General features: G+C 47.1%; 1 protein-coding gene across 2 annotated transcripts; it reads right to left on the reverse strand.

Moving 5' to 3' along the window:
* Positions 1 to 1,106: 1,106 nt before the first annotated feature.
* On the reverse strand, positions 1,107 to 27,402 carry LOC115548828 (enhancer of polycomb homolog 1). Of its 2 annotated transcripts, none has more exons than XM_030363690.1 (14): positions 27,094 to 27,402; positions 16,841 to 17,000; positions 12,765 to 12,910; positions 8,390 to 8,596; positions 7,204 to 7,352; positions 6,813 to 6,945; positions 5,953 to 6,117; positions 5,552 to 5,641; positions 4,817 to 4,965; positions 4,276 to 4,736; positions 3,847 to 3,953; positions 3,557 to 3,698; positions 2,970 to 3,327; positions 1,107 to 2,643 (listed from the first exon to the last, which is right to left on the reverse strand). In XM_030363690.1, the coding sequence occupies exons 2-14, from the start codon at positions 16,938 to 16,940 to the stop codon at positions 2,571 to 2,573; spliced, it is 2,280 nt and encodes a 759-aa protein (XP_030219550.1). In that variant the 5' UTR covers positions 16,941 to 17,000; positions 27,094 to 27,402; the 3' UTR covers positions 1,107 to 2,570. The 2 variants fall into 2 exon arrangements, with proteins under 2 accessions (XP_030219550.1, XP_030219549.1); XM_030363689.1 differs by lacking the exon at positions 27,094 to 27,402 and adding an exon at positions 24,174 to 24,696.
* Between the last annotated feature and the right edge of the window lie 7 nt (positions 27,403 to 27,409).

The raw sequence follows: 27,409 nt of genomic DNA on the forward strand, positions 1-27,409 counted from the left end.
AACACTACGAATGCTGGTAACGAATAAATTGTAAAAAGACACACCATGTGAAGTTATTTGCCAAATAAGATTTGAAAAGCTTTAGAAGTTTATGTACAACACTATTTACATAGTTTCGGAGTAGTACACTTTGAAATTTTAATACAGTTCAGCAAGAAAGGCGACGAAGAATAAGAAGGGGGCGTTCCAGTCTGCGTAAACGGGAACTCCCACCACACGAGAACGCCCATTTGTGTCCGCAGTTGGAAGATATTGCCTCATGATGGGGCGGTCGGAATCACACCGGCAACCGCTCTCTCCAGACCTGAAATAATACGCTTCATATACAACTTTTAACAGACATTTAAAGTTTGAAAATAAAGTATATGTATAATATGAACCGTACTGGCAGCAGGTATAATCCCTACAAACTATAATTTTTTGCTCTCCAACGGCATTCAAACCAACCGCAAGCTCGTCAGTGTTGCCTAGCAACTTAGTGAAGCGACTTACCATGCATGTTTCGGGGGTGAAGCCGCTAGAGGGCAGCACAGTACCGGCGTACTACGCTGAGGGAGCATGAATGTCCTAGAGACGGTACCGTCTCTAGGATGGGCGCATCTCAGCCGCTGCTTTATGGGGATACAACGAGAATGTTGCACCTACGTTGCTATCAAACGGGATTTCGTTTATTTTCTTTATCCAGAGGATGAACTCCAGTATTTCGACAATATAGGAACGCTTGAGTCGCTTACGTTTCTGCCACTTAGCCATTGAGCAATACATCCAAACCCACCCATAGCCCTCCAAGAGAGAGAGGATCATTATCAGATATAGGGTTAGACAATAGACATGGCCAAGTCTGGGAATCAAGTTAGATGATTCATGTAATTCTATTCATGGGAAGCCGATCTGGACTTCTAGAGGAGTCATGCCTCATGGATAAACCCTTTTATAGAAGCATTAGACTTAGTTATTTCGACCCCACTCATGGGTCGGTCAGCTTTCGTGATGTTGTAAACATCAGCCTTGTAAAATCAACGAAGGCTCACCAGGCCTGCTGGTTTTTAGGGTAGTGAAGGGCATAGACATGGAAACTGAGGAGCCAGAGAAAGTCAACGCACACGTTTGTTAGTTCAGAACCAAACTCTTCACAGAAGAGAGGGCATGGAGTTTATTGAATCTTTTTTTCCAAAGAAGGCACCAGATTCCACTAGCGTCTGCCCGGCCTTCAGACATCCCAAAGCAAGGAAAAATAATCAGTTTGTTAACTTTTTTTTTTTTTTGTCATTTCACTTAATACATTTGTTTATTTATTTCATTTTGTATTACGTCAAAACTGGAATGATGATTAATGTCGAGACAAGTACTGCGATTTTTCTCCCTTACATTTTTTTTTAGATTGACAAGTGACAAAAGAGTGACTTTTTCTTCGAGGAGGAGACATACAATCATAACAAAACATTTCTTACAAAAATATCTTTTTCACAAAATGAGGTGGATGTGACGGTGGGGTTATCCTTGAGGGTAGAAAAGTGCCGACTGGCACAGACCAGAAAAAAACAAAACCCAAAATCATACAAACAAGCAGCATCAATAAAAAATAAATCTAAATAGATGAATCATAGTGCTTAGATACGTCAGAAGCAGCCAAGTCTTCAGGGAACCAGACTCAATTTCCCGACGCTTTGTTTCTCGTCTCTGGAATAATTTACGATGGAAGAGCTTGTGTGGGAAACCGATTAAACCAACTGCCAAACATCACGCCACAGATGGACTGTTCCATTACGGTGCGTGCGGGGGGGAGAGGCCCTTCCGTCACTCAGAACCTTGATAAACGCAACGTCATCACTGACTCAACACGAACAAAATGGACCGACTGGAGACGAGGACCAGGCCTTCCCCTCACGACATACAGACTAACGCAGGGAGACGGATACACCTAGTGCTAAACACAGACGGCACGGAGAACACAAGAGGGACTAAAGGAAGAACGGCTCATAAACACGCACAATAAATACAACAGACCGTTGTGGCAGGCACACACACACGCTGTCACGCACACAACCATGCGCACTCACACACGTACACACTGACGCACACACAAACGCTGTTACACACGCAGTCGCAGACACACCGACGCACACACGTTGCAGTTTAACACATTTTCTATTTTAAATTTGATATTTGTTCTTTCGCTGACATCCGAGTGCAAACCTCACAGATGAACAGTTCTGTATTCAAGTAATGTTATATACAAGAGGGGGTGGGGGGTGGGGGCTTTACAAATATGCATTTCTGTACACATCGTCTCCAAGGTCATAATTTACACACATCCATCTCTTATCAACAGTAACCAATTAGGGAGGGGGAAACAAAAAACATACCAGACGAGCATTGCAATTAAGTCCCGAAACGGTTGCCGTGGAGACGGCGTGTGTGTGTTTGTGTGCGTGTGTCCGTGCGCAACCCCCCCCCCACCCCGTCCCCGCCCAGCAGCCTGGACTCTTGGCTCTTAAAAGGCGCAGTGCATCTCCAGGGCCAACCAGGAAGAGAGTGGAGCTGAGGTGGGCGTGGCCTGGGGGGCGGGGCTACGTGACCTCCATGGCCAACGTGTTCTCTGATAGGCTGCTCAGCGCAGGCTGGTCTTGATCGTGGTTCTCCCTGAAGATCAAATGCAGGACAGACGGTGAGCAAGTTACATCAGAGCTAGCATGCAAGTTGTTTTAACGTCAAACTCCAATTCCAAATGCAAAGAATAACTCAACACCAAGCAAGTTCTAATGCCAAGCTAATACTGTCATCGCAAGCTTTCTCTGACTCCAAGCTAGTTCTACGACCAAGCTAGCGCATCACAAGTTAGCTCCAAAGTCAAGCTAGCTCACTTAACCAATAGTTTAAAAGTATTTTATTTTATTATAGCTAGCTTCTTATCTAAAAAAGGCTTCAAACCCCAAGATGCTAGGTCCCACCTCGGCACCTGGTCCTACCTGGGCACAAGGTCCATGGGCGAGGGCGAGTTGGCGGGGACCTTGTTCTTCTGACAGTTGGCGGCGGCGGCTAGCTTTAGGGCCGACGTGGTCACGGCGCTGCTCAGTGTCCGGGGGGCGTAGCCGTGGGGCCGCTTGGCGTTGGGCAGCGCCAGGCGGAGACTGTTGTTGTTGCCTAGCAGCACCTGAGTGGTTGCCGTGGGAGTGTTGGGCATGACACTGTGGCTGGTGCCGTTGTTATTGGAGCTGGGGGCGGAGTTTAGGGCGTTGCCAGGATGGAGGAAGGCGGAGCTTGTGGCGGTGTTGGAGGGAGGGGCGGGGGACGCTGTGCTCTGGAGGACCAGACCTTTGAAAACACCTGGAGCCGGGGGTGAAGGGTGAGGGGAGGGAGAGGTTGAGATGGCGGACAGAGAGGTTGGGAATTAGTAAACCATATCCGGAACACGCATACGTAGAGTATGTTAAAGAGTGTCTCCTTTAACCACTAAGACCAGAGGCTCGGTCAGTCCCTCTGGACTCAAGTTTATTCCGCTAAGCCGCCGTTTGGTTTGGTCTAAAGGTCAGGGAGTTCGGGTCGTCAAGGTTACCTGAGGGAGGCAGGACGCCATTGACTCCGCCCCCCGGAGGCGTGTCCTCCTTGGCCTTGAAGGCGAGCACCTGCTCGCTGGTCAGCAGCGCCGATGCAGCCAGCTGGGCGCTAGCTACGTCCAACGTCTTGGAGACAAGGCCCTGGGGCGAGAGACCACAGCGTACACAGGAGGAGGGAGAGAGAGAGGGAGAGGGAAGGGGTTAGGTGATGGTTGGAATGACAAGCAAAGAAGGAAAGGAAAGAGTCAAAGACTCAGAAGAGAGAAATGACAGCGAAGGGAGGACTCACAGGGGCGCTGTGGGCAGCGGTGCTGCTGTGCGTCTGCTGCTCCAGCTGTTGCTTCTGCATGAGGGCCAGCTGGTCCTGGTGATGCTGGTACTGTTCTGCTGTTAGCGCTGGAGCAAAAACACACACACAGTCAAGATACACACACACACAGTCAAGATACACACACACACAGTCAAGATACACACATAAATACACACACATACAGTCCAAGGCAACGCACAGACTAGCCACTCCATCGACACAACTAAACATCGCTTGGTCAGCTAATGGTCAGCTTGCTAGTTTTTACCAGCTAGCGCTAAGCCTAGCCCAGCGCTACGCACATACTAGCTAGCATTGCGCCGCCAAAGACAACAGTCCCGACCTCAGCTGTAGTGAGTCTACCATAACGAGGAGGTCCTGCAGAACCCCGGGTCCAATGGTACTCACCCACGACGGGAGGGGGGGCCGGCCTGCTAGGGGCCGCGGGGCCTCCCAGGGAGCCGCCGTCCGGGCCGGGCCGCCTCAGACCCCGGCTGAGGCGTCTGAAGAGGGGGTGGGCGTCGGCCAGTGCGTGCGGCGGTAGTGTTCGAGGCCGGAAGTGGCGCCAGCGGCACGCCTTAATGTTCAACAGGAGGTGACTGAGGTCTGAGGAGCAGCGCGACAACGAGGAGGAGGAGGAGGAGGAGGAGGAGGAGGAGCCGCCGGCGGGGGGCGCGGTGGAGGCGCTCCTGCGCTCCGAGGTATTCGTGTCTGAGGTACTGGAGAGTTTCTCTGTGAGGGCCGAGTGCGAAGGGGGAGGAGGAGGGAGGAGACGAGGAGGCGCCCGGGAGGGGGGGAGGAGGAGGGTCTCCGGGTCCAGCCGGTGGAACACGTTGTCGTAGTCCGTGTGCGCCCGGTCCAGCAGAACCCTGGAACACAGGACCAGTCAGTACGGGGGTCCCATCGCGGCACTGCGGCGGACTACTAGAGGGGGGGCTGGGGTTCTTACCTGCCGCCCCGGCCCATCCTCCGTCGGGCCAGGCCCAGGCAGCGTCGGGGGATGGTGAGGGTGGCGAGGCTGTAGCGGTAGCGTCCGTCCTCCACCCCACCCTCCGACGGATCCGTCCAGGGCCAGCACCCAACACGCTCCTGGAGGGACTGGGGGACAGAGACCGGGATCAGCACCCTGGACCAGGTCTGGACCAAGACCAGGTCTGATCACCATGTACCAGGTCTGATCACTGTGGACCAGGTCTGAGCCCCATGGACCAGGTCTGATCACTGTGGATCAGGTCTGACCAGGACTGACCACTGTGGACCAGGTCTGACCAACGTGGACCAGGTCTGATCACTGTGGACCAGGTCTGATCACTGTGGACCAGGTCTGAGCCCCATGGACCAGGTCTGATCACTGTGGATCAGGTCTGACCAGGACTGACCACTGTGGACCAGGTCTGACCAACGTGGACCAGGTCTGATCACTGTGGACCAGGTCTGATCACGTGGACCAGGTCTGATCACCGTGGACCAGGTCTGACCACCGTGGACCAGGTCTGATCACCGTGGACCAGGTCTGATCACCGTGGACCAGGTCTGATCACCGTGGACCAGGTCCGATCACCGTGGACCAGGTCTGACCCCGGGATAAACACTGTGGACCACTTGGACCAGGTCTGACCCAGGATTGCGGTGCCACATCAATGAACGTTGATTTGAAGTGCGGCGGTGGCGTTGCCGTGGTTACCGTGTTGTAGAGGCAGCCTGCTTTCCTGCGGAAGGCGAAGACGCCGTCGGGGTCGTTCTCCTCCTCCGCCTCCGAGGACCCAGAGTGCAGCTGGAGACACAGGGGTCACACAGGGGTCACACAGGGGTCACACAGGGGTCAGGAGGAACGTCTACCAGTGCGAGGGAGTGTAGTCAGGGTGAACTGAACGTTTGGGTGAGTGACTCTCTCACTCAGTGTGTGAGTGAGAGTGACTAACGGTGTGAAATTGGGGTGAGTTGTGCGAATGTGAGTATTTGGGGTGAGTGTATTTGGGACGAGTGTGTGAGTGAGTGTATTTGGGCGAGTAGTTGGGTGAGGGTGAGCAGTTGGGATGAGTGAGTGAGAGTGAGTATTTGGGGTGAGAGGGTGAGAGAGTGTACCTGGGCGTAGGGCTCCTCGTCCGAGCTGGGGAAATCGTACTGGTTGAGGTCCTTGGCGTTGAAGAGGGCGGGGCCGGGGTGGTGGGGGAGGCCAGGCGCCGCGGCAACCACCTTCTGCTTCTTCTCGTACTTCCTCTTCTGCCGCGGGACCTCCGCCTTCTCAGGCTGCACACACACAAACCCGCATGCACGGTTATCACTTTGACATTACCACGGCAACAGTAAACATCAAAACCAACTTGAGGTGAGACTTCTATCCACCGCTGATAATGAGTCTGGAAACTGAAGTCGACTCAAATCCTCAGTCTGAACCGTTCAGACTAGCTGGCCCGGAGAGAGTGTCAGGCCTCGGAAAAAATATGAAATGGGAAAAAGGAATTTCCCAGTGGGATCTTTTTCCTGGCTGGATGGGAGCTGGCGGAGACAACTGCTCCACTTTGTTTTGATCAACTGATAGTCTTAGTTTTCATTGGGTTTCATTGAGTTTTATTGGAATAACGCTCGAAGTTAAAGCGACAATATCCCGTAGGATCGCTGCGAGGACACCAGTGGCTGTCAGACTCCATTACAGCTGAGCTTCAACCCAGGGGTCTCCGAAGACACACGCCATCCAAGGTATGAAGGCAGTCCCACCAGTGATCAGGCAGCAGACCAGGGCTTTGAACGCAACCAGGTTCTGATGAGACGGCAGGACTAGCACTACTCAGCCTGAGACACACAGGCCCCGATGTGGGGACGGATCGCCCTCATAGGAGAACATGGACACCTGCTCTGTTCATGTCTGGATTTCGCTTCTGAAACTAGCATCAGGACGTACAACATACAAGGTAGGCAGACTCTGGTAGGATGTGGGCTCTCACCTTGAGGTCCAGGTGGTCCTGGTGGCGGTACTGGTTGACGATGGGGACCAGGGGGATGATCTGGGGTTTGACCAGGGCCTGCTGGGCCAGGACCTCCGCCATCACCTCCCCGCTGTAGTCAGACATCACGTTCCTGGAGGAGGTGTCAACGTTAGGAGGGGAGCTGGGAGAGAGGGGCTAGGAGGAGGAGCAAGGAGAAGGAGAGGAGCTAGGGACAGGAGAGGAGCTAGGAGGAGGAGAGCTTTAGAAAGAGGAGCACTAGAGGAGGTGAGCTTGAAGAAGAGGAGAGGAGCTAGGAGGACTCGGGCTTGAGGAAGAGGAGCAGGAGATTCTGAGGAAGAGGAGTACTAGGAGGCTGTTGGCCAGGGCCCTCTCCGAGGGGGAGTCCTACCTCTTCTCGAAGATCTCCAGGGTGAGGTGCAGCAGCTCCCTTTTGCTCTTCTCCCTCCTCTTGATCATCTCCAGGATGGTGACGGCTCGGCTCAGGTCCCTCCTCAGCTTCAGCATCTTCTCGTACGACCCCTCGTCGTTCTTACGGTTCTGAGGGGGACACACAAGGGGGGCATCACTGTTACAACACATGTTATACTGTACGTTATACAGCAGAGCTCTTCATAAACCATAACATACAACATTTAGCATCACTGTTACAACACATGTTATACTGTACGTTATACAGCCGAGCTCTTCATAAACCATAACATACAACATTTAGTATAACTGTTGCAGCACATATATTATACATAGCACTTCTTAAACAATACAGACCCCAACATACAACTATTAGTATAACTATAACAATATATTATACATAGCACATCTTATACCATATCCAATATAAAATACCACAAGATTAAGACTACTCATATCATAGCTCTTCATAAATAATAACATGCCAAAAAAATGTAGTACAACTCATATGTATTTCATAGCTCTTCCTAAACAATAACCTACCACAAGATTTAGTACAACTCATATATATATATATATATATATATATATATATATATATATATATATATATATATATATATATATATATATATATATATATATATATATATATATATATATATATATATATATATATATATATATCATAGCTCTTCATAAACCATAAAATACCACAAGATTTTGTATCACTAATACAAAACGTATTGAAAATTATGCCTCATAAACAATATAGGCCTATACCATTAAATTCATTCAACATGGATTACCTCGATCGAAAATGGGAATGTCTCATTACGTTTAACTATATAATGACCTGTTTGATGACCATTCAAGTGTTCACCATTAAATGTTTAGTATCTGGATGAAATAGGACTCATTCTTCAGAATACCATTTGTCTTTTCCCCAGCCCACTCTAATAATGTGCAGTTTTCCTTTTGGCCACTTGGGGGCACAATCAGTCTAAAAAAAGCAGTTGAAAAATCAAGGCAGAAGTTTGACTCTGTTTAGAAATGAAGGAAATGTCCAGGAAAAGAAACCTCAGCTGGTCTGGCCCCTCAGAGAGACGCCCGTACCCCAGCGGGGGGCTATGAGCTCCATCACTCTCAAGCCTGTCGACGCTCACCTTGCGGGTCTGCATCTTCTCGGTCCTCCGCCTGAAGGCCACGTAGGGGTCGCTGGTGCTGGATCCGTCCCTCTTCTCCTGCTTCACCACGGCCAGCAGGCAGCCCGGCTTGCCCACCTTCCTCTTGCGGCTCCAGTAGTCGAACACCTCCTGGATCAGCTCGTCGTCCTCCTTCAGGAGCAGCTTCGCCTCGGGGAGACTCACCAGCTGGGGAGGGGGAGAGCAACAAAGTTAGAACAGTTTAGACAGGAATTCTTAAGTTGAATTTACTACCTTTTAATACCTTTTTTAATACCTTCACCATATTTTTTTAATACCAGCACGACTTCAAAGCGAGACAGAGAGAGAGACCATAGGAGTTGGATTAATCAAGGTATCCCAACGGGACTTGGTCAATAGTTTTTAATCAAAATGTCACAAAGTAGACATAGACAGAGTGCCAGAGAGTTTTTGTTTCCAGTGTTGAAGTAAATTTATTATTACCTCGTTAAATATTGTTACTACAGTGTAAAGGTTTTACATGAAAAAGTACCGCGTAGTAACGCGTTACACACAACACTAGCCGCGTTTACATGGACATTTCTGATCCGATTAGATTTCTAAATCGGAATAGATCTATTCCTATCATGGAATCTGAATGTACTGTATATAGGCCTATGGCATTTACAAAAGTGGTAAGCCTACGTTCGTATGTCTCTCTCGCACAACTGTTATGTTGGTCTGGACTTATATGATATAGGTAAGGGATAATGTTGTAGTACAGAACGCAGGTCATTATCAGGTAAATAAGCCCCGACAGGGCGAACCGGGCCGCGATGCGGAGCGGAGGTGTCTTGCTTCGCCCTGAAGGGAATAATTTTCGTTAATGACCGGCGACGTTCTATACATTATTACACAGCTTCGTGCCAAAACAGCAGAGAAATAGTCTGCCAAAGACGTTGACGTCGCTAAGAAAACCGGACGCGCTGGGGTTGATAAGTCACCGGACTACTTACAGAGTGTTAAGAGAGATGTGAATCAGGCAAAGAATCCACTTTCCTTGACAGCGGTCAAGTTCGGTATGCATAAAAGTACCGACTGAACGAATGCGAAATACTGCAGCTGCTGATGCCATCTCTCCAAGTTATAAAAGTTACCGCAACCACCCCAAACCAATCGGAATAAGTGCATACATGTTGATTATAGCGGAATACACCACCTCTACTATTCCGCATGGAATTATATTCCGATCAGATAATTGTATTCCGATTCAGCCGTATATATGATCATTTTTTATTCCAATTGAACTGTTCTTCCACTTCTAATCGATCAGAAGTGTCCATGTAAACGCGGCCGTCTACCGGTCACACGGTAATGTCCAAATAGATACCGTAGTGCAAATTCACACCAGTGTTCTCTCTATAGGGGGAATATCAGTCCACGTCACTCCCCGCTCTGCAAGCATGTCAAATGCAGAAAGAGACGAGAGCGACAAGAGCCGCAATCATGTCTTGTTGTGCCGTTGGTTGCACAAACAGTTTTATTAGGACTGATTATCCCATTTATTATACTTCTTGCCACCATAACAAAACAATTCAAATACATTAATAATTATGCTTTTTCTCATTCCAGTGTTCCCCCTACAGTATATGCACCTAGCTGCGGCGGTACGGCGCTGCTAAGTGCTGAGATATGACCGCTGCTGCTGAATTTCTTTTTTTTAACAAGAGGAGAGGAGAGCTTCAGCTTATCTCTTTAAATTACGAATGTTATATTATTTTGCGCTACGCAAAACAATATAACATTCTGTGCGCTACGGACGCTGGATATGCGCTTCATATCCAGGTCAATTCACACACTTGTGAGTAAAGCATATAAACGAAGAGGAGAGGAGAGCTCCTTCTTATCTCTTTAAAAAACTAATGTTATATTATTTTGCACTACGGACGCTTAATATCAAGGGCAATTCACACACCCGAGTAATTAAGCATATAAACGGAGAGGAGAGCTCCGTCATCTCTTTAGAAACAAATGTTATTTTGCACTATGGAGGCTTCATATCCAGGTCAATTCACACACCTGTGAGTAAAGCATATAAACGGAGGAACTACGGTAAAGTTGGAAACATAAAATTGGCAGATTCAGAGTTTGCGGTTCAATAGATCAAATGTGAAACATCGTTGTGAAACAATTCATTGTAGTAACCGAGAGAACCAGCTACGGCATTGTTTTCATCCAAACAAGCCGTCTTTAGCGAATGGTGAATTGCATTGGCTTCTATGAGCGGTCGGCTTTCAGCTGTGAGCTTAGGGACCGTCTGAACTGAAAACGACCACAATGGTAAAATTTCGATAGCGTCGCCATTATTGACTCTAGAGCCCCAAAACTCGCAATTTACCAGCTCTCGTTTTGAAGAATAATCACCGCGCCATTCGTTTCAATGGGAACCGTGACAGTCTATACTTTCAACATAAAGTGTACATATTTATAATTCGAAATTCGTCCCAGCCTTTATACAACAGATCTATAGGGTCTATAGCATATAACTGCATTTTCTGATTACAGTTTAATGGAACAGTAAGCTGACAACATCGCTAGTTAACACCGCAACTGCAAATTAACCACACAGATAACCATGGCAACCAGTCAAACAAATGTTCTTTTTGCGATCATTCTGCACATGTACATCATTGGCCGCGTGTAGAACGTGACATCATTAAAAATAATTCCACGCAAGTTTTAGAAATTTTAAGGAGATAGGCCTGCATGTAAATTACAAAAAATGAAAACTCAAAGGCCTTGTTGGAAATGTAATACCTCGTCAGATGACGTTTAGTACTTTTTAATTTGGGCTATTTCATTCACTACCTTTTAATACCTTTAACAACCCCGCGGAAACCCTATAGAAGGACTGGTATCACTTCGGAACATCACCAGGTTAGAAGGTCTGGTCCCACTGAGGAACCAGCACCAGGTTAGGAGGTCTGGTCCCACTGAGGAATATCACCAGGTTAGAAGGTCTGGTCCCACTGAGGAACCAGCACCAGGTTAGGAGGTCTGGTCCCACTGAGGAACATCACCAGGTTAGGAGGTCTGGTCCCACTGAGGAACCAGCACCAGGTTAGGAGGTCTGGTCCCACTGAGGAACATCACCAGGTTAGGAGGTCTGGTCCCACTGAGGAACATCAACAGGTTAGGAGGTCTGGTCCCACTGAGGAACATCACCAGGTAAGGAGGTCTGGTCCCACTGAGGAATATCACCAGGTTAGAAGGTCTGGTCCCACTGAGGAACCAGCACCAGGTTAGGAGGTCTGGTCCCACTGAGGAACCAGCACCAGGTTAGGAGGTCTGGTCCCACTGAGGAACCAGCACCAGGTTAGGAGGTCTGGTCCCACTGAGGAACATCACCAGGTTAGGAGGTCTGGTCCCACTGAGGAACCAGCACCAGGTTAGGAGGTCTGGTCCCACTGAGGAACATCACCAGGTTAGGAGGTCTGGTCCCACTGAGGAATATCACCAGGTTAGGAGGTCTGGTCCCACTGAGGAACCAGCACCAGGTTAGGAGGTCTGGTCCCACTGAGGAACCAGCACCAGGTTAGGAGGTCTGGTCCCACTGAGGAACATCACCAGGTTAGGAGGTCTGGTCCCACTGAGGAACATCACCAGGTTAGGAGGTCTGGTCCCACTGAGGAATATCACCAGGTTAGAAGGTCTGGTCCCACTGAAGAACCAGCACCAGGTTAGGAGGTCTGGTCCCACTGAGGAACCAGCACCAGGTTAGGAGGTCTGGTCCCACTGAGGAACATCACCAGGTTAGGAGGTCTGGTCCCACTGAGGAATATCACCAGGTTAGAAGGTCTGGTCCCACTGAGGAACCAGCACCAGGTTAGGAGGTCTGGTCCCACTGAAGAACCAGCACCAGGTTAGGAGGTCTGGTCCCACTGAGGAACCAGCACCAGGTCAGAAGGTCTGGTCCCACTGAAGAACATCACCAGGTTAGGAGGTCTGGTCCCACTGAGGAACATCACCAGGTTAGGAGGTCTGGTCCCACTGAGGAACCAGCACCAGGTTAGGAGGTCTGGTCCCACTGAGGAACCAGCACCAGGTCAGAAGGTCTGGTCCCACTGAAGAACCAGCACCAGGTCAGAAGGTCTGGTCCCGCTGAGGAACCAGCACCAGGTCAGAAGGCTTTCAAGATATCCATGTACAGAAACACACACGAATAATTGACCTCACATAGGGATCCTTTTAAATGGCCAGCTTTGAGGGGGACGATTCTATGCAATCGATCAATTAATATTGATCAGACGGTCAGTTCTTATTGGTTCAATCAAAGAAGGACAACTCACCCCCCCCCCCCCCAGACATTGAGCTAGATTAGTGCTAGAGGACCCACCTGCTGTCCACTCCCCTTCTCCAGGCGGTCCAGCATCTCCTCAAACTGGTGGAAGCTGATCTCCATCTTCTTCTTAAGCTTGACCACGAAGGCCTCGTCTTCCGAGTCCAGGTCATAGTCGGGCTGCTCTGTGTCCAGGCTGAAAGCTGAAGACAACGGGGGGGGGGGGGGTTAAAGTCCTGCTTCAGACCAGCAAACCCACTGAGCACCTCTGGTGTTCTGAACCGCTCCACTTTTAGACATTGACCAGATCGTTGTGATGGAGAAAACCTCTAACGCTTTGAAGTTTGCTCATACTCAAACAATGGCGTCCCTTATATTAGCCTTCTCTTAGCCTAGCCCTCCCCTAGCTTAGCCTGCACCCTCTCAAAGCTGAGGGAGTAGCAAATTACTACATAACATTTATGAACGTCAATAGCAGTTAGTATTCAACATCAACACAAGCTTAAACCTCGTCAGACTTTAGTTGAATTAACGTTTGAGGCGGTTGAGGATTTATACAGACCGGAGTGACACACACACACACACACACACACACACACACACACACACACACACACACACACACACACACACACACACACACACACACACACACACACACACACCCCCCCCCCCCCCCCCCCCCCCCCCCCCCCCTCTAGAAACCTGCTACTCCACATTGGTTTCCAACACAATCATATGGACCAAATATGGTTCTGTACACAAATCCTCACAAGCCAAGAATGATCATCTTTGGGTGTGGAAAAACTCAGAGGATAAAATGTCAAAGATGTCAACTCCGCTTCCGCCGGAACAGACTTGAAGTTCCAGTCCAGGATTTATGAAAATTGATTAGCCCGGGATTTTAAACAGCCCAGAGTGTCAGTTCCCTTTCTACGCCGGCTATTTCAGATTCCCTGAGGCTCAAAAGGACCTTCAGCGAGGTACAAGCAGTCCGTATTTAGTAACACATTGAACATGTTCTAGAATAACTGTTCTTCCTGAAGTCTTAACCAATCAGAAGGTGGATGCTAGGGTTGCGCCACATCTTTGGATGGGCCGATACCGAATACCGTTTCGACGCCAATGATTTTTGGCTTTTGTACTCAAATAAAGATTTCAAAGGCCTTCGTTGTACTGCATGTGTTTAATAAATTCTTGACCTGATTTAACAGCCCTGTTTGCCGACATGAGTGTGCATCCGCCCGCTGGCCTTCACAGTCCACTAACCACTGGATAGTAATGTGTATGTAACACAGGGTACAACAAACCCCCAAGTCAGTGCTGAGGTGACAATCACCCATTCCCTCCTGGCTGATGGGAAGCTTGGGTTTCACTAAACAAGAAGGGCTGGACGAGAAAGGAAAGATGAGTATCATAGCTGTGCACAGACCCCAGCCACGGCACTCTGGGCCAGTATGGACCGGGTCCCTCCTCCCAGTATGGGCCCAGTGAATCCCTCCTCGCAGTATGGGACCAGTGCATCCTTAATGTATTTCTAGTCTGCCTCCCCTTCATCAGCCCTCCCGTCTCTCCCCCTCTCCCCCCTGGCCTCCCTCTAGGTAAAATCCTAACACATCAACATGCCAACTCTCCACCTCGTATAATCACGTCTCACTTAACAAGCTCCTCTGACCACATCAGGGAGTGATGATCCCCGTTTCCATGGCAACACCCACATGTGTAGCATTAGGACTAGCCTAGCAGCCCAATACTTGAATACTTGAATACACGAAACCAGTTGGTTAAATATCGACTGATTGCGGCTAGAGATGGGGATCCCTCAACACGTTTCGGCTGTGGTTATGGTTGACACTTTCAGTTCTAATTTTAAGTGATTGCATCTTTCGCTTCCTATTCAAGGATGGTAATATCACTGACAGAACAGCCATGGAGTAAAAAACCCCGATAGTGGCCTCTCTGTCTAGCAATCGTTTGTGTAGCGCTAAACTAGCTTAGCTTAGCTACCTTAGCTTAGCAAGCATATAGTGCTCCACCTGCCTAGCCGTCGTTCAACCTACTTTTTGCAAGTACCGTGGTTTAGTAGAACAGGTGGAACCACTTTAGAAAGCAGGGCCATGTTGTAGACTTGCAGTCTGTGGAGCCCCTGCCCTTTCAAAATAAGAGCTCAACCAATGCGATATCACCGTCAAAGTTTTTTGAATCCTCCACACCTTTTAAATCGAGATAAGGATCCACATTGTTCAGTTTCTACTCGTCGCCAACAAGATTGGAATTTGCGAGCCCATCCCAACAGTCTGAACCTGGGCTAGTCTGACCTAAAATCTCAACCAAGATCGGATGCGCAGATATGGGATTTCAGCTGAAGATACAACTCTGTCCTCAACTACATCCACACACCACAAGGCTATCTGAAACATACAAGAACACTAGGGCAACACAACATAGGAAGAAGAATAAAGAACAAACAAGGCACAACATGAGAATAAACACAACAACAAACAATTCACGTGAGAATTACCAAAACATGTAGCAACAACATTTAGAGAATAAAATTAAAAAACAAGACACAACACGAAGAGAATAAACACAGGAAACACAAAGACACAACATGAAGAGAATAAACACAACATTAAACAAGACACAACATGAAAAGAATAGACACAAGACACACCATCGAGAATAAACATAAGACACACAAAAACACACCGTTGAGAATAAACACAAGACACATGAAGACACACAATGAAGAGAATAAAGCTGCCCGATTCCTGGGGTGCTTCCCTCCTACCAGTCAGCAGAGACCGGCCGTACTTCAGCTGAGACTTCAGCCTGCGCCCAGTACCTTCTCTCCAGTACAGGGACTAAACCATCTTACTGTTAGGACAGGAAACCAGTCCCAACTCCATCTAGTCATTTCAGAAGACTACGTCTAGAGAGGTTTTCCAAGCATGTCCTAAATGAGCAGGTATGCTTGCAAACTCAAGGCGTTGAACCCAGAACCTTTGGCTGGGATCACCCTGAAACATTTCGAAGAATCATGGACCAAAAATTATTCCATTGATAAATATAAAACACACACGTGTCTCTTTAGCCCAGGGGGGTCAATAAAAACGCTGCATCACATTGACCCACTGATCAATGTGATTCTTTGTACTTAAAATGAGGTAATCATTAAGCAGTGAAAGTGGTGAGTAGTCACACACAGCAACTAACTACTTTCTATCTTGTGCAAGCTGATAGTGATGAGATAACCTTAACCTAGTAACTAGAGGGAGCATCTAACAAGTTTACACCTCAGTCCTGGTTTTATTAAGTCATCCCCACTAGGAAACATCCAGCGATTATAAAGAAAATAAAGTACATTTAAAGAGGCCTCAAGACGAGCGGACAGAACAACCACACAGGGCCGTTAAAGTGTCTTAACTAAACTAACACACTTTAAAAGAGTCTCCTGCTCTATACTGAGCCCAACAAGACAGGGGTCCTGTAAAGACAACAGCCCCTGACTCCAAGTGAAACATAAAGTCCTACGTTAGGATAGGCCGATATAACGCTCTCCTAGCTGACCTCCTCAGCAGGTTCACTGTAATCATCTGATCCCTTTGGCTTTTCAAAGTAAAAGCCAACCACGCAAACAGCAGAGAGAGCTAGTCTGAAAAGAGCAACTAAAACAGAATATTGTTCCATTACTCTTCAGTCAGTTGTGATACGCCGACCCAAGCGGTCTTTAGACCAGTGTTACATGAGGTCACACACACAAACACACACACACACACACACACACACACACACACACACACACACACACACACACACACACACACACACACACACACACACACACACACGGTCTTAACTAGTAGTCCTCCCTCAAAATTCATCTAAAATACCTTGCTACATGCAGGCGGTATTTTTTATGAGCAAAAGCAATGTCCTCCACCATCATGACCCTCATCATAACCGTCTTCAGGGTCATCATCTTGATGGATCATCTTGATGGATCATCATGATGAACATCTTGATAATGATCAACCATGAAGAACATCTTAATGATCTTCTGACGAGAACCCTCATGATGAGGAGGAGGATCCTGACGTCTCCACCATGCAGAGGTTGAGGGCTCTACTCACGCTGTATGTGAATGAGCTGCTTTGGCATGTTGAAGTCCCCGGGGTAGAAGGCCTCGTAGTAGGGGATGTTGCTCTCCGCCTCGGGCACCGGGATCACCATGTTGTCCCTCTTCTCTCCGTACACCTGCTGGGCCGAGATGGCGCGCTGGAGGTGGTGCTCCTGGGGGGAGGAGGAGGAACCAGAGGAGGAACCGGGTCACACAGGGCGCTGTTCTGATCAGGAGAACCTTAGAACGGCCCGGGTCCAAGACCGCCACCCTACACTTTCAGATTTCAATTTACCATGAAATGAACAAAGCATTCAAACACCTTCATATTTCCTGACGTCTCCATTTTTCCATGATCACTGTTATTTTGTGCATCAACATATTATACATTTCCCTACTAGGTGCCCAACCCAGCAGGTCACCAGGTGCTGAACCCATGAGAGGTCACCAGGTGAACCCATCAATGGACCCATCAATGAGCCCCAACAATCTACCCCAGCAGGTGTACATGATGAGACAAGGCTGAAAGTGTAGGGTAAGGTGGGTGCTACAGCCAGAGCCCTGGATTATCTGGGTTGAGCCGACATCACTGAAGTCCGACGTGAACAATCGAAGTGAAAGACAAATCACACCAGCAGTCATGTTCACAACGTAGGGGGAAGAAGCGGTGGTTTGCTTCAATTTAATTTACAGATTTACAACCCCAGTGTACAGGAACCAGCATTTAATATGGGGTTGGGGAAGATATTAATGAAACCACAAAATCGTGACCGGAAAGAGCAGACATCTCCTAGGATGTCAGTCACGGTGTTTCAATTCATAACACGGGCTCAGGAACCCATTATGCCTGACTGATCTGTGATTTGAAATGAGCATCCACGCTCCAACAGTAATCCTGCTAGCTTTGTGTTAGCAGCCGTCTGAGATTACTCATGAATAGTTCCACACAAGATTTGGGTGACATGACCTGAATTTAATATAATGGATCATTTTAATTTCACAGTTTAACCCCCATTAAACTGACAGACAAAACTGTCAAACATACCCCTGCTTGACTGGGGCTCAGCTTAGAATAGAAGCACGCACTTAACTTTTTATTACCACCGGCCTGTGAAATATTCCATTTACAGAGGATGTAAACAAGCAAGCAATAGGAATCTCTGACAGCGGCGTAGAGAACCAATCGAGTGCTCAGGGTACCATAACACTTTTGCTCAGCAAATCAGTATTGTTTTTCATCTGCTTTAAACATCCAACCAGAGAATACAATCTTTGGATAGCTTACCGCAAATACCCAGGAACAGGGAGAAACTAACAGCATTCAGAAACATTCAGCAGACATATAGTGTTTGTACATCTGTGAAAGCATGCTCACTCTCACACGCAGCACGCACACACACTCGAGTTTAATTGGTACAGTTTATTGTTTAATTGGTACAGTTTAACAGCCATTCAACTATTTTTGTTGTGCATCTACCACCACCTGCATCCAAATGGCCAAACGTTTACTTAGAAATGTTTCATTTTTTACCTGCCAGCGGGGATGAACTACCGGCCAAGGAATGTGTAACCCTTTTTTACCTGCCAAAAGTTCCCAACAAAAGTTGGATAGTGGCAGGTGTTTATTTTGGACCCTGCACACACACACACACCCTTTTATTCCCACAAGAAAATCACCAGGACCTGCCAGACCCGAGTGCCTGGTTGGGGGTGGTGAGCTAGCAGTAGCAGAGTATGCTAGGATGCTATATCAGGCCTCATCAGTCAGCTGCTGCTGTAGTAGTAGCCCAGATCTGGGCAGCGTGCCTGCGGCTAGCAGGTTGTCATGGCAGTGTGCTGCCGTCTTTATTCAAGACATCTCTGGAGCAAACATGATTTCTCCCACCAGACAGCAGCAGCAGCAGCAGGAGAGGGAGGAGGAAGAGGAGAAGTGAGAAGGAAGGAAGAAGGAGAAGTGAAAGGAAGGATGAGTTGAGGAGAGGAAGGAAGAAAGCTGCCAGTAGATTGTAGACAGAACTCTGTGTAAATCTGTTCAGTCATCCCACTGCTCATTCAAAACAAACACATTTGACCAGCAGGTTGGTGACATGCAACATGGAAAGGATAGGAGATTTTCCGGTGTTTACTCCGGAATTTTTCTTATGTTTCAACGGGGGTCTTCAGCCCGAGTCAGTAGTCACTTGTTTTGTCATGAAGAGAAAAACACGTCACCTGGTAGGAACTCTTAAAACTAAAGGATAAAGCACTAGAAAGATTGGTTCTCATTCTATGACAAACAGTCCGTCTGCATGCATCCGTTTAAAACCCCTAAACCCTTATGACTGTAGGAGAACAGGCTGTCAAACTTCAATAATGAAGTCCTTTAGGGAACGAGAGATGACGCATAGGAAACTGCATGAGATTACCGTCAGTCCCTAGCAGGTTGACCAGCCCCTGGAAGACAGAGACCATCACACCCGTTATCCTTATTCACCTGGCGGCCATCTTTGCTCAAAACACAAGCAGGGTAATGGAATGGAATTACTCAGAATTCAGTTACCCTGCTTGGGTTTAGAGCAAAGATGGCCACCAACTGAATAAGGATAATGGTTGTGAACTGAACCCAAAGATCAACCTCTAATTTAAGGCATCATCTCGACCCCACAGCACTTCCTGTCTGAAGGTAGTGGAGGACCACAGCCTACAGGTGACCGTGTCGGAACTCTAGTGTCTATGACACTCACAAACATCGCCGTTCACCCATTGGGAGAGCCATCGAATATTCGGCCACCGAAGGAGTAGAAAGGCAGAAAATAACACACGAACATTTTTATTTTTGATAAAAATAAATAAATAATAAAAAATAAATATGTTTTACTCATTTATTTAAAAAGGTACATTCATTCTTAAATTCTTGCTATAAGGTCTGCTGAATGTTAGAAAACGTTCAGTATTAAATAAATATTTTGTATCAAATTTGTAATTGATTTTTTATTTTGAAAAGCAAGACAAAAAAGTTTATAAAGGACATTTAATTGTTTGATTTATGCAATGGTGAAAAATTAAAGCAAAATGAATGTAAAACAGCAAAAGCCACATTCAGTATTCGGTTTCGGCTTTCGGCCAACTGCTTCAGTATTTTCGGTTTCTGCCAAGAATTTTCATTTCGGTGCATCCCTAGTCTTAACTGAAAAGGAGCAAGATGTCTCCGCCATGTAAATAATTAGTTCATAATACATGGCCTGGCCTCCACTTTGACATAAACCGTGATGAGAGTATAACTGTTAAAAACACAGCCTCCTCACTACTAGAATGATTTGAATGGAGAACCCATCTGCGCTGCATACGGTTGACCTGGTATGAATCATGCACTGATGTTATATAATACATAATTGCAAATGCAATCACATAACGGCAATTACTGTAGCATAAGGACTATGGGCATGGAAGCACGTTATTTGACAGTCACTCACCCGAAGCTAATTGAGAGTAGCATAGCAATTCCAATATGCTAGGGTGGAGTTGCAATGATAATGTAGCCTAGCAAACCCAAAATCGTACAGAGGTCACAATCAAGGTTATTATTGAAACTTATCTCCAATTTTGTAACTCCAAAGTCCTGGTGAACTAGCAAAGAGCAGAAGGTTTAGGCTACAGTTGTCCACTAGGACATGAAACCATCACAAAACCCTTGCAACAAAAGTGGCTGTCATTGTAACCAGGGGTAGATCTGTGCTTTGTGGACTAGATGCATAATATGACTGGGGATATGGGAAACTATCCAGGTTACATACATATAAAGTCAAGCTCTCAATTCCCAGTGATCTTAAAGCTTGGCCAGCCCATCCTAATAAACCCTCCTTTACACACAGACACAGCGCTCCCCGTGCCTTCCCCTATACATTCACATGCTATTGCAAAGCAGTCATATTTCCATTCCAGATTAATCACTCCGCTAGCAAACAACAATAGCACGCCGGCCTGGGCCCCATCTCCCAGATTCCTTACAGACCCTCTGTAATGGAGACAAGGCTCCACTGAAACCATTTCCCTCACCAGAGTAAAAAGTACCCTGTGTGAACGAACGGGTGTACATTCTGGAGCATGTGCAAGTTTATATTGTTGAGTTTAAACAAAACAGGTTGCATTACCGGCTTTGACAGGTTTGCAGACTGACCTAGCAAATAAGCAACGTCAAACACACTAGAGGCTGGAAGGTGAAGCCTAGCTTAGAATTATTTACCATATCACAACTGAATGTAAGTGACGTCACGTATATTTATACATTGCTCACCTTTTAAATGTATCAATAGGTCGACCCACAGGTCATAACCCACATTTAAAGCCAAATAAATAAAGAAAACATTTAAGCTATAACATATAAAGCTATGTTACGCACAGTTTAAAAGAACACAATTCAAACATATTAATGGCTAAGATACTAAGTGCATGTAAACAAGCAGAATACGCAGCAGCCAGGTTTCACTAGTGACATAGGTCTCCCAGTCCATTCCTCCATCCATGCAGCCGAAACACAATCTGCCACAGCGCAGGAAAAAACATTAGTCTGCAATACAAATCACCTCTTGTCAATACAAGGACCCACTGCTGAAGGAACCAATCAGATGCTGCAGACACACTTCAGACAGAGGTCACATGACCCTACATTCCACCTCAGTGAGGTCACACAGCAGGAGACGAGACCGCGGCAATAGAGGCGTTTATGGGCTCATGCACGGCCCAGAACCAGATGTAAACACACAATGCCCTGGTCCACACACACACTACCCTAATCCGACAAAACAGGGGCCGTCCACGGGTTTGTGACACAACAAGGATCAGCCCCTGGTCCAAGAAGCAACCGACAAAACAGACAGAAAACCTGGTGTGGTGCTGAGGTTGCAGACAGGCCTACAACAACAGGCCATCCAATTACATAACCGCACGCGACAGTGATTTGAGGAACCATCTGGGGAAACACAGTGCGACCAAAGACAACACAGAGGCTCCTGGCTGGAGTGGCTCTGGCCACATGGACTACAATTACCCTTTCCAGGATATTTCTGATGCAGACGATTTAGTGACACAGTCCATTGCTTTTTCATATCACAACACTGGGTGACTGGAGAAACAAAAGGTTGATGTGGGATATAGAAGAAACCAGCATTAACGGTTCTTTGTTGACCTCAATGTAATAAGAGTTTTGTTCAGTGAATTTGTTTTTTTTGCATTGATGTTCTGGTTGCTTATGCAGTGAGGGTCTGACTGATATGCAGTGGGGTTCGGTAGTGAGTTTCTTGTTTTTGCAGTGGGGTTCTGTAGTGAGGTTCTGGTTGTTTATGCATCGTGGTTCGTTCTGTACCCCACATGATTCACTCAGTAGTACTCGTCGATGGATGCCCTTCATTCATTCATTCATACGTTTCACATAATGCACTTTGAATTGTTTCAAATCAATTGATTATCTGTCAGCACCAAACTGGAGATCAATACTCCAGGCTGCACCACACACTGATTCAGTGGCTGTTCACCCCAGCAAACTACTGACCACAGTGTAGGAGATAACTGGAGCGGAGTCGAAACTTGGGACAGGCTAGCATTTAGCTTCCAATCAACATCATGCCAGCTGAACCCTCACAGCGCAAAGGCTAGGCAGTGTAATACGGGCACCCACCACCCTCCTTGCTACCACCTGACACAAACTAGCCTCCATAGAACAAAATGCACCAAACATTGCCCTCCGTATTCAATGCATTTTCCACTTGCACGTTTCTCTTCCAACATACAGCTGGGCTGCTCCGGTGCCTGTGCACGGTATAAGGGACTGTTATGCAACACATCCCTCCTGCTGGGAGAGCAGACTTCAAAGCCTCCCTCCCTTCCGGCCGTAGGGCCCCTGTGGAGTGGCACGTGCTGCCAACCTGCTGTGCCATCTGACCCACTGAACCGTTGGCCTCCAGGGACCTCCGTAGTAGAGCTGTACTAGAGCGGCTCCGAGAACCGAGACATCACGCCGCGTTACTGTCACGGTGTCACACTTTCATCTCCGCGTTATGGAGGGGTGGAATTCTTATGAGCAGATTTTTTTTTAGGCTGGTAGTGTACGTTATCTACAATTTATTATGATTCAGACACATTTGTCCCAGGTGTGAAATTAAAGTCCACTTAAATGAAGTTACTTCTATTTATGCAGTATTAATATTTCTTTGTTAATAGGCAGATAATGTACGAAAAATAATATCTTAGGGCATAGCTACAGAATGCTACCAAGCTACTGATAGAGGTAATTAGTTGAATGGGTTATTGGACAGTCTAAACTCTGACCCATAACAAGGAACTATGAATACAGATATTAATTCCGTGGTTGTAATTATTTATTCTACAACTTCAAAGGGTGTCATTGGACATACAGTTAACAAGTGCATGCAGAATAACAATACAGCTATAAAAAGCTCCCGGGCCTTTTTTATTATACGTTGCAACTCCTTTGAGACAGACTATATATTCTGACAATCAACAAGAGCGAATGGTTGATGATCGACAGCCTACCTGTCATTTTAACATTATTAATTTTCCTCCGGACACACACACACACACACACACACACACACACACACACACACACACACACACACACACACACACACACACACACACACACACACACACACACACACACCCCTTGAGTTACTGGTGAACACAATAAACAATAGCCAAACTAGGAGGCTTAATCATGAAAAACCACCCAGAAACCCACAAGGACAACCCTATTCGCAAACAGTATTTAATATCTAATCCAATATTAAATATTTCATATTACTTTCTCCGGTTGGTTTATCACTAGGTAAAGTAGGGCGTTCAAACAACAGCATGTTTGTCATAAGTGACAGCTACCAGGTAGCGGGTATCCCTGCCTGTCAGCCGGGGTGTCCCTGCCTGTCAGCCGGCGTGTGTTGACATCTCTCCGGCTGCTCGGCCACATGTCATGAGGACCCGCCAGCGCCCCCGTCCCCGGCCCGCCGCCATGACGCCCACACGGCGCCCATCCCCGCACACAAAATGTCCGAAGCGCTAGAATCACGTGATTCCTTTGTACTCCCAAACCAGTCCCATCCATACACAACCGACCCATACCGATATATTACACCCAAACGGGAAAAAACACACGCATACCCTGCCAGACCGTGTGCCAAACCTATATATTGATGCGTTTTACACGCAGAATTCGTCGTGTTTCTGGTAGGGAAAAAAAAACGGCAGCCATTTTGTGAAAGCTTGCGCAGAAAAAGAGAGGGACACCCCTGATGTCGAAAAGAATATGCAAAAACGTTTATTTTTCACAGCTTTTTTGAACGATTAAAGCATACCGATTCCTCTTCTTTTTCCATCCCCGTTGGCATCTGCGGCACTGCCCGGTTAATGGACGCGTATTCGTGCAGGTCGGGCAGGTCCTCGCAGCGGAAGACGGGGAGCGGCTTGGACGCGTCCAGCGCCCGGGCGCGGAACGACAGTTTGCTCATATTCTCACAGCGCGAGTCGCGGAGCGAATGTACCGGAGCTCCGAGCGTTGACCGCGGCGCCGGGCAGAGCTGTCATGGGGGACTCTGTGGCGCTTATTATTCTCAGGTCTAAAGAGGATCGACGGGCTGTAGCCGTGTTTAGGGCGTCGCCGAACGGGAAGCCGGGGGAAGGCCCGGCTGTTGGTCGCTCGCTGTCGGACTCGTGTTTCCCGGCGCTGCGCTCCCTCACCGCTGGTTCAGTACGCCATGGACAACATGGCGGACATTTAAAAGTCTTTTGCTCCGGTTGTCTAGGAGCGGTCCAGCCGGTCCAGCCCCCCGTTCACCCGCCGACCATTCCCACGCGCTCCCGAGCGCTTGCGCGTTCGCGGCGCTGCTGTTGGTGGTGGGGGGGGGGGGGGGGGTTTGCTTTCCACACACACATACACACACGCACACACACTACACACACACACACAAATAAATAATACATTGAAATAACACAAATGACGAGAATTTAGATTTCGATTTTTTTTTTAAAGAAATTGAACACTTTGAGTGTATTCAGGTCGCGTTGTTATTCATAATGAATAATTAAAATAACGAATCAGAGAACAAAATATAATAAAAATGCGCATCGCTGAAATGTTTAATTGTTTTTTATGATTGACAATTTACAATAACTCAATCGTCATTGTGTCCTTAAAAATAAATATAGCATTAATAACTGAATTATGATTTCATTGCAGATCATCTCTTGAGGGCCCCGAGGTTAAATGATTAAATTACATTCAATATGATGTAGGCCTATATAATTAAGAGGTTTAACGCAGTCCATTAAAATGTGACAATGACGTTAATGAAATGGTTGAACTCTTTCTCTTGCCAGAAGTTGTACTGCATTATATCAAACGGTTGTAATTTGTAAATAAGTTTGATTACCAATTTATGAAAGTATTTTAAATATTATATTTAATAATAAAATATTTTAAAATAAAAGTGTTATAGTTTGAACTTCATTCCCCTGCTTCAAATATATCAACGGACCTAGAACTTCAAAATTATAATCGTAAAGCTTTTTATCAGCAATTTAATTAATGTTTACATTTTTGGAATAATTAAATTTGAGATGTTTTCACTTGCCATCTAAATTAATACATGACCCAAAACTAGGACAGAGGTAGTTGCCATAATGGCATTATAATTAGTGAGCTCTTCAAATTATCTGACTAATGGACATTACTTTTCAGGAGAAAATGATTAGGATTGAATAATTTCAGATCAGAGTAGACCAGTGACAGTAGACCAGTGCGACAGTTCAGATCAGAGACAGTAAAACAGTGACAACACACCAGTGACAGCTCAGAGACAGTATACTATCTAGCGACAGCTTAGATCAGACCAGTGACAGCACTGCGTCAGAATACGGGCGCCCCCTGCTGGCTCAACCAATGTTCTCACCTCCGACAAGGGGAAGCTGAGTCGGACTTATCAAGGGCTGGTGGTCCCGACGTAGTATTCAACTGAAAACCAGTCGTCATGAATACTATAACGTCTCCTTGAGGATTTAGGGAGATCGTTTATAAACAAATCCAAACCAGGGATATTCCTATTTCAATTAAGACGAGGTTTGGATTCAAGAGCGGCAGTAACATAACTATGAGCACGGAGGAGTAATAATAATGACCGCACGGAGGAGGAATAATATTGACCACACACAACTATAACAATAATAATATAACCATCAACATGAGCTCGTCCAGCGCATTATTCCACATTCTGCCTGCTTTGAAAGTGTTGGAGACTTTTTCAACCTAGATGCACAATCTCCGACAGGAGACCTGAAACAACACGTCTCGTTCTGGTCTCTACCGGAGCCTGTACGGTAGAGACCAGAACGAGGTGGTGTTTAGGAGTGATGTTGTGTGACGGTGGGTGGGTGTGGGTTGACATCGCTCACAGTCTCACGACGCCGGAAGGTTAAGCTCATAGTTGAATCGCCCTTCATCTCGTAACCAACCCAGCGGACATGACAGAGGCTCAGAGAGGTCCTCAGGAGAGGAGAAACATGGACCCTCAGAGCAGGATAAAGCAGAACATATCCGAAGTCAAGGTTATGTCTTGTCTATGACCTACTAATCATTCATTTAACCAAGACATCGGTTGTCGCCGCCGAACAATAGTTCCACTACCTCTTCAACATGCAACATAACTTTCTGAAAGGTTTTTTTTTTTTTTAAAACGCAGTTTGGGGGTTAAGGAGGAGAGGAGGATGGGTGCAGGGCCATGCAGTCCCACCGTCCGCCACACGGCGGGGAGGCGCTGTTTGACCACTCAATAATAAGCCATGATCAGATCATTAGTCTTATAACACAAGATCACCGACCATCGCCTCTACTAAACTCTCCAAACAATCCGCCTCAAGCTCCTGTTGGACAAGTTTCATAGTTAGGAGACATCGACCCCATTAGAGCCCGTCTAACCCCCATAAAAACTCCAGCCTACTGTTGGAGATATGGTAGACAGACAGCATTAGTCCCGACCTCTCCTCCTTTCACCAAACTAAACACGATCCGACCTGATGCCGTCAGGACCGGCTGGTTGGTTAACCCGGGTTAAGTAGATAGTTTCAGAGCTTTTATCCGCATAATATGAACCACAGCAGCCAGCTTACCAGCCAGCCAGGAATTTGATTGCGTGTCTGAAATCATTTGACGCCAGAAGCCCCATCACGGAGCGGCCCTCCCGGGGAAGCCGCTCGGTCCCCCACCCCGGGATAAAGACTCACCAGGCCGGGAATTCATCCCCGGGCGGCCTGGGTCCCACCCGGGACCAGGACCGGGGACATGTAGCGCAGGTCACGGGTAAATACGCCGGGGAATCGGACCCACGACGCAAGCAGTGCGAGCCGACATGGGTGTTAGTCCTTCCGCTCAATCCCAACTCGGTCTGATCGATCATCTCCGTCCGATCGATAATCACCGTCGATATCATCTTTAATCCCGCCGGTTAGTCTCTAAATGTTAGTTTCTAGAAGCCGAGCAGCTGAAACTAGAGAGGTGGAAAGCAAAGTGCTACTGTTGGGGGTTAACAACTTTGCTGTG

Source organism: Gadus morhua, chromosome 8 (assembly GCF_902167405.1).
Source record: "Gadus morhua chromosome 8, gadMor3.0, whole genome shotgun sequence".
NCBI classification, from domain to species: Eukaryota; Metazoa; Chordata; class Actinopteri; order Gadiformes; family Gadidae; genus Gadus; species Gadus morhua.

What these genes read in the sequence shown, in the direction of transcription:
- LOC115548828 (XM_030363689.1), bottom strand. Translation starts at nt 24,326, where the DNA reads ATGAGCAAACTGTCGTTCCGCGCCCGGGCGCTGGACGCGTCCAAGCCG. An exon ending in AGAAGGGGAGTGGACAGCAG is followed by an intron (nt 8,597 to 12,764) that starts GTGGGTCCTCTA and finishes CCCCCTCCCCAG; the next exon opens with CTGGTGAGTCTCCCCGAGGC. An exon ending in TGGCGTCCTGCCTCCCTCAG is followed by an intron (nt 3,328 to 3,556) that starts GTAACCTTGACG and finishes CCCCGGCTCCAG; the next exon opens with GTGTTTTCAAAGGTCTGGTC.